The sequence below is a fragment of the Arachis ipaensis genome, chromosome B08 (assembly GCF_000816755.2).
Source record: "Arachis ipaensis cultivar K30076 chromosome B08, Araip1.1, whole genome shotgun sequence".
NCBI lineage: Eukaryota > Viridiplantae > Streptophyta > Magnoliopsida > Fabales > Fabaceae > Arachis > Arachis ipaensis.
This window is the reverse complement of record NC_029792.2, coordinates 52501833-52518081: the sequence shown is the minus strand read 5'-3', so window position 1 is coordinate 52518081 and position 16249 is coordinate 52501833. Positions and strand designations below refer to the sequence as shown.

The 16249-nt window shown below is 33.0% G+C and overlaps 2 protein-coding genes and 1 long non-coding RNA gene across 3 annotated transcripts; all 3 read right to left on the bottom strand.

The window, feature by feature from the left end:
- On the bottom strand, positions 7397-7821 carry LOC110265904. Its single transcript, XR_002352452.1, has 2 exons — positions 7640-7821; positions 7397-7515 (listed from the first exon to the last, which is right to left on the bottom strand). It is a non-coding gene; the product is annotated as an uncharacterized LOC110265904 (long non-coding RNA).
- On the bottom strand, positions 11067-12076 carry LOC107611040. Its single transcript, XM_021109457.1, has 2 exons — positions 11873-12076; positions 11067-11781 (listed from the first exon to the last, which is right to left on the bottom strand). The coding sequence occupies exons 1-2, from the start codon at positions 12037-12039 to the stop codon at positions 11190-11192; spliced, it is 759 nt and encodes a 252-aa protein (XP_020965116.1). The 5' UTR covers positions 12040-12076; the 3' UTR covers positions 11067-11189.
- Positions 12208-13383, bottom strand: LOC110265304. Its single transcript, XM_021108237.1, has one exon. The coding sequence runs from the start codon at positions 13381-13383 to the stop codon at positions 12208-12210; it is 1176 nt and encodes a 391-aa protein (XP_020963896.1).

Here is a 16249-nt window from a genome sequence, read left to right as displayed (position 1 = left end):
GCTTTTACTTGTTAATTACTTATATTGCCAAATTGACTTATGAATCTTTCCATGTTAGATTTGAATATTCTATTTAATATAATTTGAGGTATTTCAGATTTATGATTGTTTTATTCTATTTATGATGCTTTCAATTTAATTTAGATTTTTTTTCCTTTTGGTTTTGGTTAAGTAATTGGTAACACTTGAGTTATCAGACTTAGCAGTTGATTGAAAATTGGAATTCTCGCTGATTGATTTGGATCGCTCTAAAGCTAGTCTATCCACAGGAGTTGACTAGGACTTAAGGATCAAATTGATTGGTCCACTTGACCTTCCTTTATTTAGTAAGGGTTAACTAAGTGGGAGCGATAAACAATTCTCATCACACCTGATAAGGATAACCAGGATGGGATTTCCAGTTCTTAATACCTTGCCAAGAGTTTTCATAATTATTAATTTATTTTTCTTGTCATTTAATTTACTTGTTCTTTAATTCAAAAAATCCAAAAACACACCTTTTTCCATAACCAATAATAATTCATACTTCCCTGCAATTCCTTGAGATACAACCCGAGGTCTAAATACTTCAGTTATAAATTTTATTGGGTTTGCTTAAGTGACAACCAAAACTTTTGTACGAAAAGATTTTAGTTGGTTTAGAAACTATACTTGCAACGCGATTATAATTTAATAAAAATTTCTTTACCGGCAAGAATCCAGATCGTCAGTGCTTCTGGTTGTTGTAAACACTGTGGTTTTGTTAATATTTATTTGAACACTTGAAGCACTGATAAATTAAAAACGGGCTTACTTCTATGTCTAGCTTTTAGATTTGTTTTTTGTATCCATCATCCATATTATAGTTTGTCCTTTTGCATTTGGTCAATGACTTGATGGTCTTCCTAGAATTAGTTATTATGACATAGCAAGTTGGACAGCAACACTTTCTCATGACGTGCATTAGGAATTTCCCAAAACACCACATGTCTAATTGTTTTTGCATGCCTTAAAACTTTGCCAACTAGTTTCGTCTTCTTGAGCCTAATTTGAATGGTGTGGGATCCCAAACCAGAATTAATTCTGATGGTGTGTGTCTATTTGCAACAATCAATGCATGACCTTGCTAGAATGGTTAAACTTAAACAGTTGCTCTACCTTGAGCATTGAATATGATGCAAAAATTACATTTGTTCAATTTTTAAGTTGAATGTCCTTTTTTTTCTTGCTTGAATATGTTTGATTAATTTTTAATTACAGTTTGAAGTCTCCTCTTCTTCTATCCAGGAGCTTATGGAATAATTTTTTTAGCACTGAACAACTTGTCTATTGAACAATGTGACAACTTGGAACTATTCAGAGAAGAAATCATAGATGAACAAACAAAGCCTGCCCTTTTTCCTGAAACGGTAATAACAATACCTTCAAACTCTTATTTCTATTGTTATGTCATAATAGCAGAAGAAGAATAAATTAGAATAAAATAAAATTGATTAGATTTAATGGGCGTGGTTGTAAATTAAACTCATTTACATTATCATCAAATAAAAATATAATGTCTCTGGGTTTGATAGAAGATTATGGGTCTAAGATGGGTATATATTATCTTATGCTCTATTATTAATTACTAGGGACATGTTTTGTTTATTCCTTTTTGGATTTAACCTTTAACCATTGAAAAAAAAATAAAATAAAATATTTTTCATGATCGGATAAAATTTTACAAAGTCAACATATCATCACGACTAAACCCCAATTAAAATGGCGTAGAATACGTGCATGAATTTGCATTTTGATATATTTAACTTTATGCATGCTAAATTAATTTTTCTGTCATGATTTATTCCATGTAGGTACTGAACAATTTGAAGTCAATTCAAATTAAGTCAAGACATGCAACGTCATCGACTAACTATAATTATCGAAGGGATAATCTAGAAGAGCTTCAATTATCCAGACTGAAGGATACTAAAATTCTGTATTCTTTCCTTTATAGCAATCCTAATATGAAGAATCTATGCTTGAATAATGGTTCTTTTCGAGAATTGGCGCCTCTTGAAAGGCTTGCTAAGATTGAAAGCTTAGGAGTTGTTCCACAGCTGAAAAGCTTGAAGCTAACAAATCTACCTTATCTTAAGAACATTGGCTTCGAAAGAAACCCAATTCTTCAAAGGATAGAGTCATTGGTTTTTCAAAGAAAGAGCTCCTGGATGGAACCTTTGGATGGGTTTAACATCTTATTTTTTGCTGTAAATAATTAAAATAATTCCTGTTTATTTTGTTTTTCATACTTTCAAAAACTAATTGAATGAAGAATGTTCTGCTGGATCTTTATTTCAAGGTGCACTTGAGTTGCCATTTCTAGCACTTCTCTTGGTCATCCTTTCCCCTTATGAGGTCATGAGATTTAGGTAAGCACTTTTGAGATCTCCTTCTGCGTTCTTTTGTGCATTCCTATGGAAGCTTCTTTTTTGTTAATTTTGTGATTTCTTCTACATTAATTTAGTTTGATTGATTACTTCTCTGATTTCGGATTTAGCTTGTTACTTTTGCGATTATTTAGTGACTTGATGGCGATACAATTAGTGTTGATATTTTTGCTTATCCTGGTTTGATTCTGATTTTTATGTTGAAATAGGCATATGGATAAGCAGAATGAGATCCTTACAGAAGCCTACAGATCAATGCTCCATGAATTGCAAAAACTTCAGGTTTTTTGCTTGGCACTACCCCTGAATTTTCGCTATGTTTTTTTACTTATATTTTTTACTATTTTAGCTATTCTCTTTAAAATAGAAATTACATTCTTCATTTAGATAGTCCTAGTTTGATGCATTTTTCAGTAACAAATAACAAATGTGATGTTAGCAAGAGAGAAAGTACTTTCTAGTATCTATTGGGATTGTGATACTTATTTCTGGTGGCATGTATCAATGAATTTTCGAATAATGATTTATTTTTCTGTGTGACATGTTTGCATTAATTCATCAATACTAATTCATCACTAAGTTATGGAGTTCTATTTAATAGGTCGAAGAAGAAATGCTTATGCACAAGCTCTATGATGTTATGTCAGCTCATGGTCTAACTAAAAAGGTATATTGATCACTCATCTCATCTCATCTCATTTCTTCCATAAGAATCTCATTCTGCTTATCCTCTCCCCTGAAGAATGCAAGGTTAGGTTCCTTTTTCAGATTCTCTTGTTCGCTTCTTTCCTTCCCTTCCCTTGATTTATACTCTTTCACTACTACCACTTGTGTTTTTCTTTTCTGGTCAAATGGTTTCTACTGCTAAATAAGGAGAGTGATTTCTCAAAATTTCATTATTGAAATGATTCAATGTAAGGGGAAATGTTTCACTTTTTAATCTATTTTATCCTTTTTTATCTTTTAACAGGATGTTCTGATGTATACTGCTAACCAGCGAAACATTCATTCTGTTGATGAGGTATATTCAAATGTGCTCCTTTCTTGCATGCCCTTACTTACTTGGCCTTGTACATAATCAGCTATTTTATTTTGATTTAAATCTCCTTCTCCCGGACTTTGTGTCCTTAGAAGAAAAGGGATAGAAGGGAAAACAGGAAATCATAATTGTCATCTTTGATAGTTACCTGATGGAAAACCATATTAATTCTTAAAAAGAATACTTACTTTAGGGTACCATTCTAAAGATTCCAGAATGCTAAAATGAAATAGTCAAGGATGTATTTGGTGCTTTCACTGATTTATGTCAAAATATTATTTTGGTGAATTAGTCATATGAACTCATTTGATCTTCTTTACAATTTGTGTAACTGAATTATTAGTTCCGATTTGGATAATGAAAGACAAAGCGGAAAACATAGATACCTTTAAGCATATAGGAATGGAGGTGCTGGAAGGAATATTAGAAACCATATCAGAGCTTGAAAGCTTCAATATTTTCTCTGGTACTGTCGGATTGAACAGGCACAATCTAACAATTCACTCACTGGTTGAGACAGCCTTTAAGTTGCTGGAAAATAGGTGAAGTAATACTTCACTTTTGAACCATATTGTAAAATCAGTAATCCATGTTAACCTTGAGCAAAAATTGTAAATTTGTAACACGGTACACTGTTGTTTGTTTTGTGTAAATGTGTATCATCCCACATTAATTTTGATTTTGGTTTTTGGTTCTGATGGTTATTTATTTATTTTTTCCCTCTAGATTTTGATTCTTCAGTCGAAGAATCAATACTTTGTTGATTTGTATCAGAAAGGACCAATTATTAATGAAAATCCAGGAGGAACACTTTTTAGTGTTATACTCCATGGCATCTATATTTATTAAATTTTGATATTAAAAAATAAAGTTTTAATTTGAGAGTATGTAAATGAGATGAGCTTAAGAATGTTTTGAAATTAAAAAAAAATAATTATAGGATTTGTGGAGGTTTGAAAATCTCACAAAAAAGTTAATTTTTGTTAAATTAAAAAATCAATTTGTGGGGGTTTTAAATTGTCACAAAAGTGATTTATAACTCCCACAAAAGTCTAATATAAAACTCTCACTAAACATACATAAAACCCCCCACTGAATAGATTGTGGAGGTTTTTAAAAACCTCCACAAAAGACCTCGTAGCACCTCAAATTTTGGGGGTTTTAGAAAGCTCCACAAATAAGAGAAAAAACTGCCATAAATAAACCAAAACCTTGTAGTGACATGTCGGGTTAGCTGTATAACCGACAGATAAGCATAGGGCAGACATGCATCATATGCATTTGCATGCTTTGTTTGAGTGTGAATTTGTTTTGGTTTGCCTAATTGCTTAACTGTTATTAACTGCTATCTGAACTATTTGTTGTAACTGCTATCTATACCTATGCCTTCCTTGTCTGTTTTGCCTGTGTTTGCTCTGGTGTGGTACTTTTGTTGATTGAGTATTGGTGCTGGATTGATGATGGTGTTAATTGATTTCGTGGTTGATTTCTGATTATGATTTAGAAAAGTATGAAATATCAAGCTAGTTCAGCATAGACTTAATGAACCTATGCTTGGAACAGGTTGGTCAACCATACTGTTAGGAAACTTCTAAGATTTTTTTATCTGAGAAGTGAGTTTAAATTTTTGGATAATTAACTGATTTGTTTTAAAAAAGTTTTGAATTTTTTATAGTTAAACCTTCGATTTTCAAAGGATTCATAAGACATCGATAATCCATGAGCTTGAAAATGATTTTCTTATCAAATATCTTCTTATGATAATTCTGAAACTTCGTGGTGAGACTGTGTGGTTAGGTTCTCACCCCCTACAACTTTATCTTTTCAGGAGATGGATGACGAGGCTCACGAAAAATTTTTATTACGTTTATTTTTATTACGTTTTGCTTATTCAATGTTGTTTTAGTTATTATTTATTTATCCCTCGCCATCAATATTATATTTCGTAAGAGGGATAGGAATTGCATGTTTTGTATGTATATTATATTCATAAGCTACTTATGTAAGAACTTTTATGTCTATGCTTGTTTGTTTTCAAGATAAAGTATTTTTTTGACTTTTCAAAGAAAACAGCGATATAATTTCAAGTCAAAGGCTCCTATTTTATTATTAAGTATATGAAGTCGTTGTAATACTTCTTGCTATCAGACACTACAAGAAACATCGTTAAAATCAACGGCTAGGACGTCGATAATATTAAAATTCGATGGCAAAATGGACGGCGAAGGTGGTCGCTATTAAGCTTGTCGATTTTTCAAAATTCTAATAAAATCGACGGCTTGCTTAGCCGTCGATAATAATTTAATAAAATCGACATCCTTTCCGTCTGTAATATGGGTGTGAGAATTTTACATTCTTACTATGACGCTCTTTGTGTCGATATTTAACTCAATAAAATCAACAATGCTTTCGTCTATAATATGCTTAATAAAATCGACAATGACGCCGTCGATATTTGATTGAATAAAATCGACACATCTGCCTTCGATTTAATTATTTAGATTTGTCTATTTTAACTTTTAAAAACGACAACCTTACCGTCGATTTTAATAGTTATATGTTTTAATTTTTTTTTCTATTTGAAAAATAGTAAACAGTTAATACAAATGAACTTTTAAATATAAAAATAAAATTTATACAGAATATTAAATAACAAGACAAATAAACTTTTAAATATAAAAATAAAATTTATACTAAATATTAGATAATGAGTTTACAAACTTATCAAAATAATAAATACCCCTCTAATATAAAGGCTCAAGACAAGATAAATAACTAAACTTAGACTTATATTCATTTAAATTGCAATCCACTAATAATACAAAATATTCAAAGTAAAGTAATTAAATAACCTACTCATACTCGTCTAAGTAAAGTAATAATATAAAAATACAGCCTTTTTCACTTTTCTTTTTAATTGTTTTTTGTTAAGAGAAAGGATAAAAATAGAAGCAAATATAAGCAAGAAAAAGACAAGCTTACTATAGCTATGCTCTTAACTCCGGATCCAGATAAAGAGATTGGACCAATTGAGCAGCTAGTGAACGAGTCAAGGCCAAAATCCTACACACCAACAAGAAATTATTCCGATATCTTCTTCCAGTATTACCAGAAAGAAAAAAGAGCAATTGAAGCTTCCAAGATTCAACTATGTGAAGCTGAATAGTTTTCCTAATTTCGGAATACATATCCTATAAGCTAGTATACATTAAAGAATATAAAAGATATGCATCAATAATCACGACTCATGACAAATTTTTGCCTTAGATGAAACCATGGTGCTGTTTAATGCCTATATACAAACACAGACATCATCTATGGATCTACCCAAGCATTTCCTTACTTGACTTTTCTTTTCTCCCCAATTCTACTGGCTTATTTTCTAAAAACTTACAGAGAATACACAAACCAAAAGTGTGTCAAATAATATGATCACATTACCTTGTGAATTGAAGTAAAAGAAGAACTGAAGCATTTTCAACTTGCAGATTGTACTTGCAGCATATGCAAAAGAGGGAGTGTGCCACAACAGCGGCCTGGAAAAATAATATGCCAAATATAAAAAGTGAAACGCAACCTTTTAAACAGTGTGTTCTCTTTTAACACTGACTAACATTAGCAGCAACTAGTACCTTTTTCTCCTTCCTGGGATAAGAAGCTAAGGTCTAATTAAGCCAAATTAAAATTATTTGCTTAGTTATTATTAGGAAATAGGAGCTGTAAAATAGCTGGGGATGAGATGGCGCATAGCAATTTCTTAAGTAAAGTGTACATATTATAATTGAATAATTGTCATGAAAATTGATGCACAAGGTAAAGTCAACCTTTTGAGGAAGCATTACACAGATGCCAAGTTAATAAGCTCTTTTTGCCTTATAACTTGCAATTCAGTTTAGGTTGATGGGCAACTTACACGTAACTTCAACCAGTTTAGTAGTCCATGTTTCTCTGTCTTTTTTTCCTCCTGCAAAGAATCAATAGTTGTTTCAACATTTCCCTCTAGATTAACATATCAATATTTTTCTCATTCAATATTAAATCCCGCCTCTTGTATGGAAGGTATGCCAGCTGTAAACATAGTTGATGATTAAAAACATGTAGGGAACAGGGATAACCAACAAAACAGAGAAAGAGTTTCCCTGTCTTTATAAGTTGAGAAAATATATAAACTGAGTATAAAAACAAGAAATACCTCCTCTTCTCTGAAAGAATGTCTTTTACGAGGACCAGGCCTATTAGGAAATCTGGTTGAATGTGATGTTTTTGTGGAGACCAAAATCAGTTTAGTCAGCCGTTGAATTCATCCTAACAAAGCAGCTTTAGCTTCTTCTTCTTGTTCCAATCGGGATTGCAACTTAACTTGACCATCCTCTAACTTTATCCGATCCTATTAGATATACAAGGACATCACCACATGGTGTGGTTTGAGAGTTCATACTGATTGATTGATGAATGTGTATCTAAACATGGAGAATAACAGCAAAATGATAGTCTATTGTGTGTGTGTGTTTTTCAGTTTTTTGTCTTCAAACATTTAGTGTAATGATCAAAGTTGAAGAACATTCATGGAAACCAGAAGATAAAAACACAACAAAGAGAATAAAATATGCGAGGCAGGCACAGAAAACATCATTCTCCATTCAACATTGACAGCCACAAGCTTGAAGCATGGGAAATCAGAGCACTATAATGCCTCTTATCTCAATTTCGTTAAGGGATTTAAAAATGGTCCCAAAGTCAAGTCAAGTAGGTTCATTGTTCTCAACACCTTATGATTGCTCTCTCACTCACATTCCAAAATGGTCCAATCAAGAAACAACCCAGATATATTAATACACACCACATCAAGGCATCATAAGATTTCCAATCAATACGGTACAAACTACCATACCCTTCCAAAGTAAGTACAGAAGAAGTCGATTTTCAAACACTATCTTCTTGTTCCTCCCACAATGGACAAGCCAACACCGATCAAAGCTGCATTAACAACATTATTCTCGAACTATCCTTAGACTATTCTTTCTTTTTATAGACAGCAAACTGGTTCGGCTCTTTTGTTTGCGATCCAAGCATTTGTCTCTCATTATTTAATTTCAGCAATTCATACACATATTTTTGTTTATATATTTAAAGGAGATAGATGAGGAAATGACCAACTGGATAAAAAAGACTTCACGGAAGAATATTCCAACCTGAATCCAAATATTGCATTGCACTTTCTCTATCACAGAAGAATATTCCAACCTGGATCCAAATATTACATGACTTGAGATGATAAATCAAAGTAGGAAGCATGAATGAAAGTAGTTTCTACATTAAAAAACCTACAAAAAAAACCAAAGCACACTGGCCGAGTCTGTAAAGCATAGTTACAATCTGAAAGAAACCAGAACAAGAAGTTCAACTTGAACTCTCCTGTTCTTATTTATATACAAACATCTTTGGGAAGGGTCTAGCAAAATGAACTCACTATGTCTCACTAAGCCATATCTATGAACTTATATTTACAAAGAACTAAGAAAAAACCATCTGAATGAAAAGGTGAGAGGGTAAGAACTGCCTACACATAACCTAAGAAAATTCCATGGAAAGAAATGAAGGAAGAATCTTCCTCTGCTCTTCTTCATTTGGCTAACAACAAGAACTAGTAACTCTGCAAATAAGTAGAGTCGTAGGGTACAACTCTGCAAACAAGTGTTCAGTAACAGTCAGAAAATGATACATATTTCTTGTGAGCTTGATTGAGAGAGAGCGGAGAAGAACCAAGGTAGGAGGAGCGACCGCGACAACAGAGAGAAGGAGCGACGGCGGTGTGGCAGCAGCGGAGCGACAGGCGGTGCCGGCAAGAGGAGCGACAGTGGGGAGCGACAGCGGCACGGCAGCAATAGAGCGTGACGGCGGCGCAACCGTGACGCCGGCAGCGGAGAACGAAGGTTGGTGAATTTGGGGGTAAAATAAGGGTTGATGAGGGTTGATGAGGGTAAAATTGTTTTTCTGAACTTAGACGAGGGAAGGGGGCGCAGGGCAGATGTTTTTAGCAATAAAAATCAACGGTAGAGTTGTCGATTTTAATTTGAAAAAAAAAATGACTTTTGCGTCTATTTTATACATTAAATCCACACCATTTATTTGATTTTAGAAAGCAATTTAGACCGTTCAAATTTATCGACGAAAACGTTGTCGATATTTTATACATAAAAATAGACGTCATTTCCGTCGATTTTAAAATAAAAGTATTTCCAACTCCTGGTTCGTCTATAATATGACGATAGTGGAGAAAGGTTTAATGCAGCATAAAAAAACTCGATGACAATACCGTCGATTTTATTATTTTATTTTTAAATTTATTTTTTTTAAAATATCGACAACAAGCCGTCGAAAAATATCGACGGCAGAGATAGCCGTCGATTTTTTGCGTCGAAAATACGCTTTTTCTTGTAGTGAGAGTGGCTCAGCCGGAAGCGTGACATTCTGATAGTGAGGGTGTTACATCTTCTGGAGCGAGCAACAAGGAAACATGATCTTGCATGATAAAGATTTTATGTATTAAAGATTATATATATATATGTTAAGACGAATTATTGAAAAATGTTATCTTTGATACTTTGTTTTTGGATTATGACTTTTGATTTTTAGAAACCCTGTATGAATTAAAAATCTTGTTACGATGTTTGATTTAAGGCTATGCCTTTTGGTTATTATGAGATTTTAAAGTCTGAGTTCCAAAAATGTCACTTCAAATTGATAGTTTCAATCTCATTTTAAAAAGAATAAAATTGCTATCATACTTAAATAAAAACGACAGTTAGAAATCATCACTCGTCAAAACGCGTCATGCTAGGGAGAGGTATCCACACCCTTATAAGGCATGCTTCGTTCCCCTCTCCAACCGATGTGGGACTTTACAATCCACCCCCTAAGGGAGCCCAGCGCCCTCGTTGGCACATCGATCCGAACCAGGCTCTGATACCATCTGTAACAGCCCAGACCACCCGCTAGCATGATATTGTCCGCTTTGGCACACAAGGCCTCACGGTTTTGCCTTTGACGATAGGGAAAACTGCCATTTTAAACGAAAATATGCTACTAAACCCAGATATAAACAACGGGTTTCTAACCGTCATTTCAAACAAAAACAATATCATTAAATCCTGGTAAAAATGACGGTTAAAAACCGCAATTTTAAACAACAAACTGCCGTTTTATTTGGTTAAAATGGCGGTTTTCATCATTTTTACCGTCACAAAATCGCCTTATTATTCACAGATAATTGTGGCAATTTTTTTAAAACTGCCGTAATAATCAGAATGATGCCCAGAATACTAACGTTTTTTGGAGGTGTCATTTTTGGTAATAATAAAGGTTCAAACCGTCGTAAGTTCTAAAAAAAAAACTACCATTTTAACCCTTTTTTATAGTGTAATTAGATTGATATTGATCTATGAAGCACAGACACGGACACGGACACGAGACACGACACGACACGCGACACGGCGACACGTTAATTTTAAAAAGTTGTCGGACACGGGGACACGCATATATTAATAATATAATATATTTAAATAGATATATGTCTTAATAGAGATATTTTCAAAAACAACCATATGATATGTATTTTTCCTAAAGTGTATAGGTATTCAAAAGATAAAAATTCTAAATTTCTATGTCTTAATAAAGATAGTAAGAATTTTGTACATCACATGTACACAAAAAAAAAGTTATCTAAAGTCATTCTTTCTCCATCATATATGGTTGATATCTTCATCATTAGAAAAAGTCACTCTTTCCAACTCCGGTTCATCAAGAGAAAGGTGAGCAACTTCAAGAACACCATTTTCTTCATCAATTGGTGAAAAAGCATCTCCAGCAATATCCCACATCATAGTTTCTCCTTTATTATATTGTGGAGTTTTTCTTGAAAGAAGACGAAGATTAGTGTGGACAAATACTAAATTTTCTGCACGTTTAGGCTTCAACTTGTTTCTTTTCAGGGAATGGATAAAAGAATATGTGCTCCAATTTCTTTCACAACAAGAAGATGAAGATGGTTGCCCTAGTAGCCTAAGAGCAATTGGTTGAAGAAATTTTGCTTTACTACCATGAATTAGCCACCAAGACTTTGCATCAACTATGCCTCTATCATTCAAAGAGTCATAATCATCAAAGACACCTCTACCATCAGAAAAGTTTGCAAATTCAATGTTTACCTTTCTCCTTTCTTCTTCATTAGGAAAATACCTCTTCAAGCATTTAACTCTCTCATTAGTGATCTCAATATCTTGATGAGGAGAAACTCGTGTAAGATCTTCTCTCAACCATTGGTGGCTATAATACCTATATAATTAGTGTTTAAGCATAAATTAATAATGATTCAATTATCTTCACTTATAAATAAAAGTTATAAACAATAAATGTAAAAAGTTACCTTGGATTCAATGAATGTGCTAAACAATGAAGAGGTGTGCTACTTTTTGTCCATCTTTGAACTAATATTGAGTGCACAACATCGTAGAAGGACGATGACTCTTGTTCATCTTTTCTTTCATAGAGATATATAGCACTTTTTACTTTCTTGATCATTGAATCCCACATATCATGGACCAAATGAAGAGTAGGTGCATCTGTGTCTATACTTCTTAAAACATCATAAATAGGATTTGTGAAAGCAAGAATATAATCAATTTTTTGCCACCAATTTTCACTCAAAATCTTTTCTGTAACAACTTCAGCTCTGCCAATATTATCTTCCTTATATGAAGATTACTTCTCACTTATAACCATCTCTTTGAGGCCTTGCTTTAACAACCTAAATCTTTTGAGCATCACAATAGTAGAAGCAAATCGAGTAGGAGCAACATTAAGCAACTTCAATGTATTAAATTCATTGAAAATAGATAACCTCATATGATGATTAACAATAAAATTTTTTATAAAAGAAACATCGTCAGCAATTTGAGTAATCCATGAGCATTCTTGATAAACAAAATTATTCTTCTCTGTATTCTTAGCTGCACAAATGTCCTTTAAAGCAAGGTTGAGAGTATGAACAACACAAGGAGTCCAAAAAACAGATGGAAATTCAGCTTCAATCAATAAACCAGCCGCTTTACAAACTGGCGCATTATCAGTCACAATCTGCACTACATTTGAGAGACCGACTTCTCTTATGACATCTCTTATTTGCCTTGCAACATAATCCTTGTCTTTGATCTCATCTGAACAATCTACAGCTTTCAAAAACATAGGCCCACTTTCAGTTACAGCCATAAAATTAAGAAGAGGCCTCCTTTGGGGATCACTCCATCCATCACTTACAATGCTCACTCCCTTTCCACTCCATGAATTCTTAGTAGGTTCTAACATTCTCTCCATATGTTGTTTGTCTTTCTCAAGCAAAGTTGTCCTCAATTTATTATATCCAGGAGGAATATAACCATCAATATAATTATTGGCAGCATAAGAAAAAGCTTTGACAAAATACGGATTTTTTGCTAGATGAAAAGGTAATCCAGATGAAAAAAATATTCTAGCAATATATAAATCTAGAGTTTCCCTTGCATTCACATTAAAAGCTTTCTCTAAAGGTCCAGTAGCTCTTCTTTTTCTTGAATCAATTTCACTTGCATTAGATAAGGGTGGAAGAGGAATTGACTTAGCCTTTTTACTTTCATGCAACAATGTACTTTCACTATCAAGTTTCTTAAGTTCTTCAAGCTTTGTTGATGTAACTTTTGCACAAAATCTAATTCCTTTTCCTGAAATCTTCAATAAATGTGCTCTTACTCTAGTATAAGAACCACTGAATAAAACTTTGCAAAATTTACATTGAAATTCAAGATTTCCGCTCCCTTCAATTTTATCTTTCTTTGTTACAAATTTCCATAAAGGCTTATCAATACTTTCTTCAAAATTATTTTGAACACTCTCTGAACTCATCTCTCACAATCCTACAATAATTTAAGAAACAAAATTATTTTTTTATAATTCAATTTCTTGAGCAAAACAGAACCAAAAAAAGCATTAAGAGAAAACAAAACCAAAGAAAATTATTATATAATACTAAACATTTGTGTAAGTAAGCTGAGTTCATTCCCAGCTATTATTGTTTAATGTTTACTACAAAAGAAACAAATAAAAACATATTATAAAAGGTGCGAATTACCAATGACCACAACAAAACCTTAACAAATAATCCTTCAATATGAACATGATTACTAAGAAGAGAAACATAACCTAATGCTATGAATCAGGATTAGCATTAGAACCATGATATATATAATAACGGCATATACATAAATGCATATAAAACAGATTATAGTACAGACAAATTGCTATCTAGAGTCTAGACATTTACACTAAAACTCAAAATAAATTGATTTCTAAGAATCTTACAAGTCACTGCATATTCCACTTCATATACATAAGTGCTGAATACTGCCATAAGGAATGAAGCAGAAGATAGTGACTGGTGACAGTGCATTCCAATTTTAATTATGAACCATGCAATTTTGAACAAAAAGGAATATGTTTTATTATGTTATTGGAAACAGGAATATGTGACACTCACGTGGAATGTAGTTATAATTGGTTATTTCTTTCATTACACTCTGTGCACATTGTAGTTATGTATATACACTAAGATGAGAACTGAAGATTAAGGTTTATGCATTCAAATAACATTTTTAATCAAAGATATCAATTTTTCAACAGAAATATCTTTTTGCTGCTAGTGGTTGGAACACTCTGTACCTTCCATCATTGTGCTAGAAAGTATTTTAAAACATGACATGCTCATTGGAGAATATAGCATCTAATCCAATCTTCTAATCATAAAGCGGTTTCATGCCAAAAGCATTTATTATTATTGTTTGGAGAAGAAACAAAACAAAATCATATCAATGAAGTACAATCAATCCAGTTTTTTTCCTCTTGTCTTTTTTCTATCAGTTCTGTGTCTTTCTATTACTTTCTAATTTCTAATCTTCTCATAGCAGCAGTAAAAAATTATGAAAGAAGTCTCTAACAATATCTAATTCCAGAAGCACAAAACAAAACCAAACCAAGGAGATGCACATAACAAAATAGAAATCCAAAATCAAATGGAAGCACAAAAATAACAAAACAAATCAGAACCAAAGAGAAGCACAGAGGCCAGAGAAAAATAGAAATACAGAACCAGAAAATTGATTGATGGAAAAATAAATATTCTCCCTTACTTGAAATGGAGGATGCAGAAGAGCACGAGAGCAGGGCAACGGTCACGTTAGAAGTGGCGACCGGGGAGGTGGCGAACACGGCAACGAAGAGGTGGCGAACCGGGGAGTGAACGGCAGCGAACGGCAGTGAACGGCGATGACAAGCACCGTAGAAGAAGTGACGGCAGTGAAGAGAAGATGCTGAGATTAAGAGTGAGTGGGTGTGGAGAGAGATGATGAACATACACGGCGGTGACGACCGGAGGTGGCGGCGATGGCTGGAGGTGGCGGCGATGGCTGGAGGTGGCGGTAGACTGGCGGTGAGGAGAGGGTGAGTGGGTTGGAGCCACAGAGCCAGAGACGGGTTTAGGGATGGAGGTGAAAGGTTAGGTTTTTAACTTTTTGTTAAAGTGAAGGGTGAAAGACTGAAAGTGAAATTGATGTTCCAAAATGGCATTGGGCCGTGTCCGGCCGTGTCTGGGCCGTGTCCGGCTTGTTTTTTTGTTTTTTTGGACAGGACACGTTTGGACACGGGAGACACGCGTGTCGGACGAGTGTCTCCGTGCGTCGTGTCCAAAATGTGTCTGACACGCCGACACGGCAATTAAACAAAGTGTCCGTGCTTCATAGATATTGATTAATATATATTCTTGTTATGAATAAAATATTAGATATTTATTATTTGATTATCATTTCATTTGTTCATCGTAGAATATTTTGATATTGGGTAGGTGTGTTTTGATATTTTGAATTTAATTCATACAGAGTACTTAGCTTGTACACTTAGTAGCTAAAGTAAGGTAACTGTCATAGTTAGTAATGAACAACCGCTTTGTACCATAAGAACACAAATTCGATTTTTGCTGATAATTTGATGGCTATTACAGATGATAATATCTTTTTATATAAAGTGTTATTTTTATCTCTAATATTTGATCAAATTTTAATTTAACTTCTAATATTTTAAATATTTTATTTGTTTTAAAAAATTTTGAACATTTTATTTTTATTTCAAAAAATTTTAAGCAAATTTAATATTGTTCTACCGTTAAATTTGATATGAACAATTAACATATTAAAGAGACAATAATATTTAATTTATATACATAAATAAAATCAATCTATTAATGGTCACCAACGTAAAAATATTGCTTTTAATTATAGAGTGTTGATAATTGATTATTAGGATTTAAAACTTTTTTATAAGAATAATGAGATCGAAAAAAAAAAAATTACAAAAAAACTTTGGTTGTATTTCTCTATGAGCAATGCTAGGGGCAGCAACTTTAGTATTTTGTAACCATCAATTGGTAATCAATAGTGTTTTTAATGGTGTGAGATTAAATCCAATTGTGAGAAATCACTCACTTTTCTTTTGATGGTTAAGTGCTGGCTAGAAAACACAAAAGTTGCTGGTCCCCTAGACTTTTTCATTCTCTAATACAGAAGAAAGATCGATATGACTTAACAATTACATTATTAACGTCTATATAACTCACTTTATTAACTATTCGTGTCAAATTTAATTGCGTAATAATATTAAACTTCTTTAAATTTTTTTAGGATAGAAATAAAATTTTTGAAACATTAAAAACTAAATTAGAATC

Bases quoted from the DNA above. Each gene is read 5' to 3' on its own strand.
- LOC107611040 (XM_021109457.1), bottom strand. From the start codon at position 12,039: ATGTGGGATTCAATGATCAAGAAAGTAAAAAGTGCTATATATCTCTAT. The intron at 11,782-11,872 runs GTAACTTTTTAC...CTAATTATATAG, and splicing joins GCACATTCATTGAATCCAAG to GTATTATAGCCACCAATGGT.
- LOC110265304 (XM_021108237.1), bottom strand. From the start codon at position 13,383: ATGAGTTCAGAGAGTGTTCAAAATAATTTTGAAGAAAGTATTGATAAG.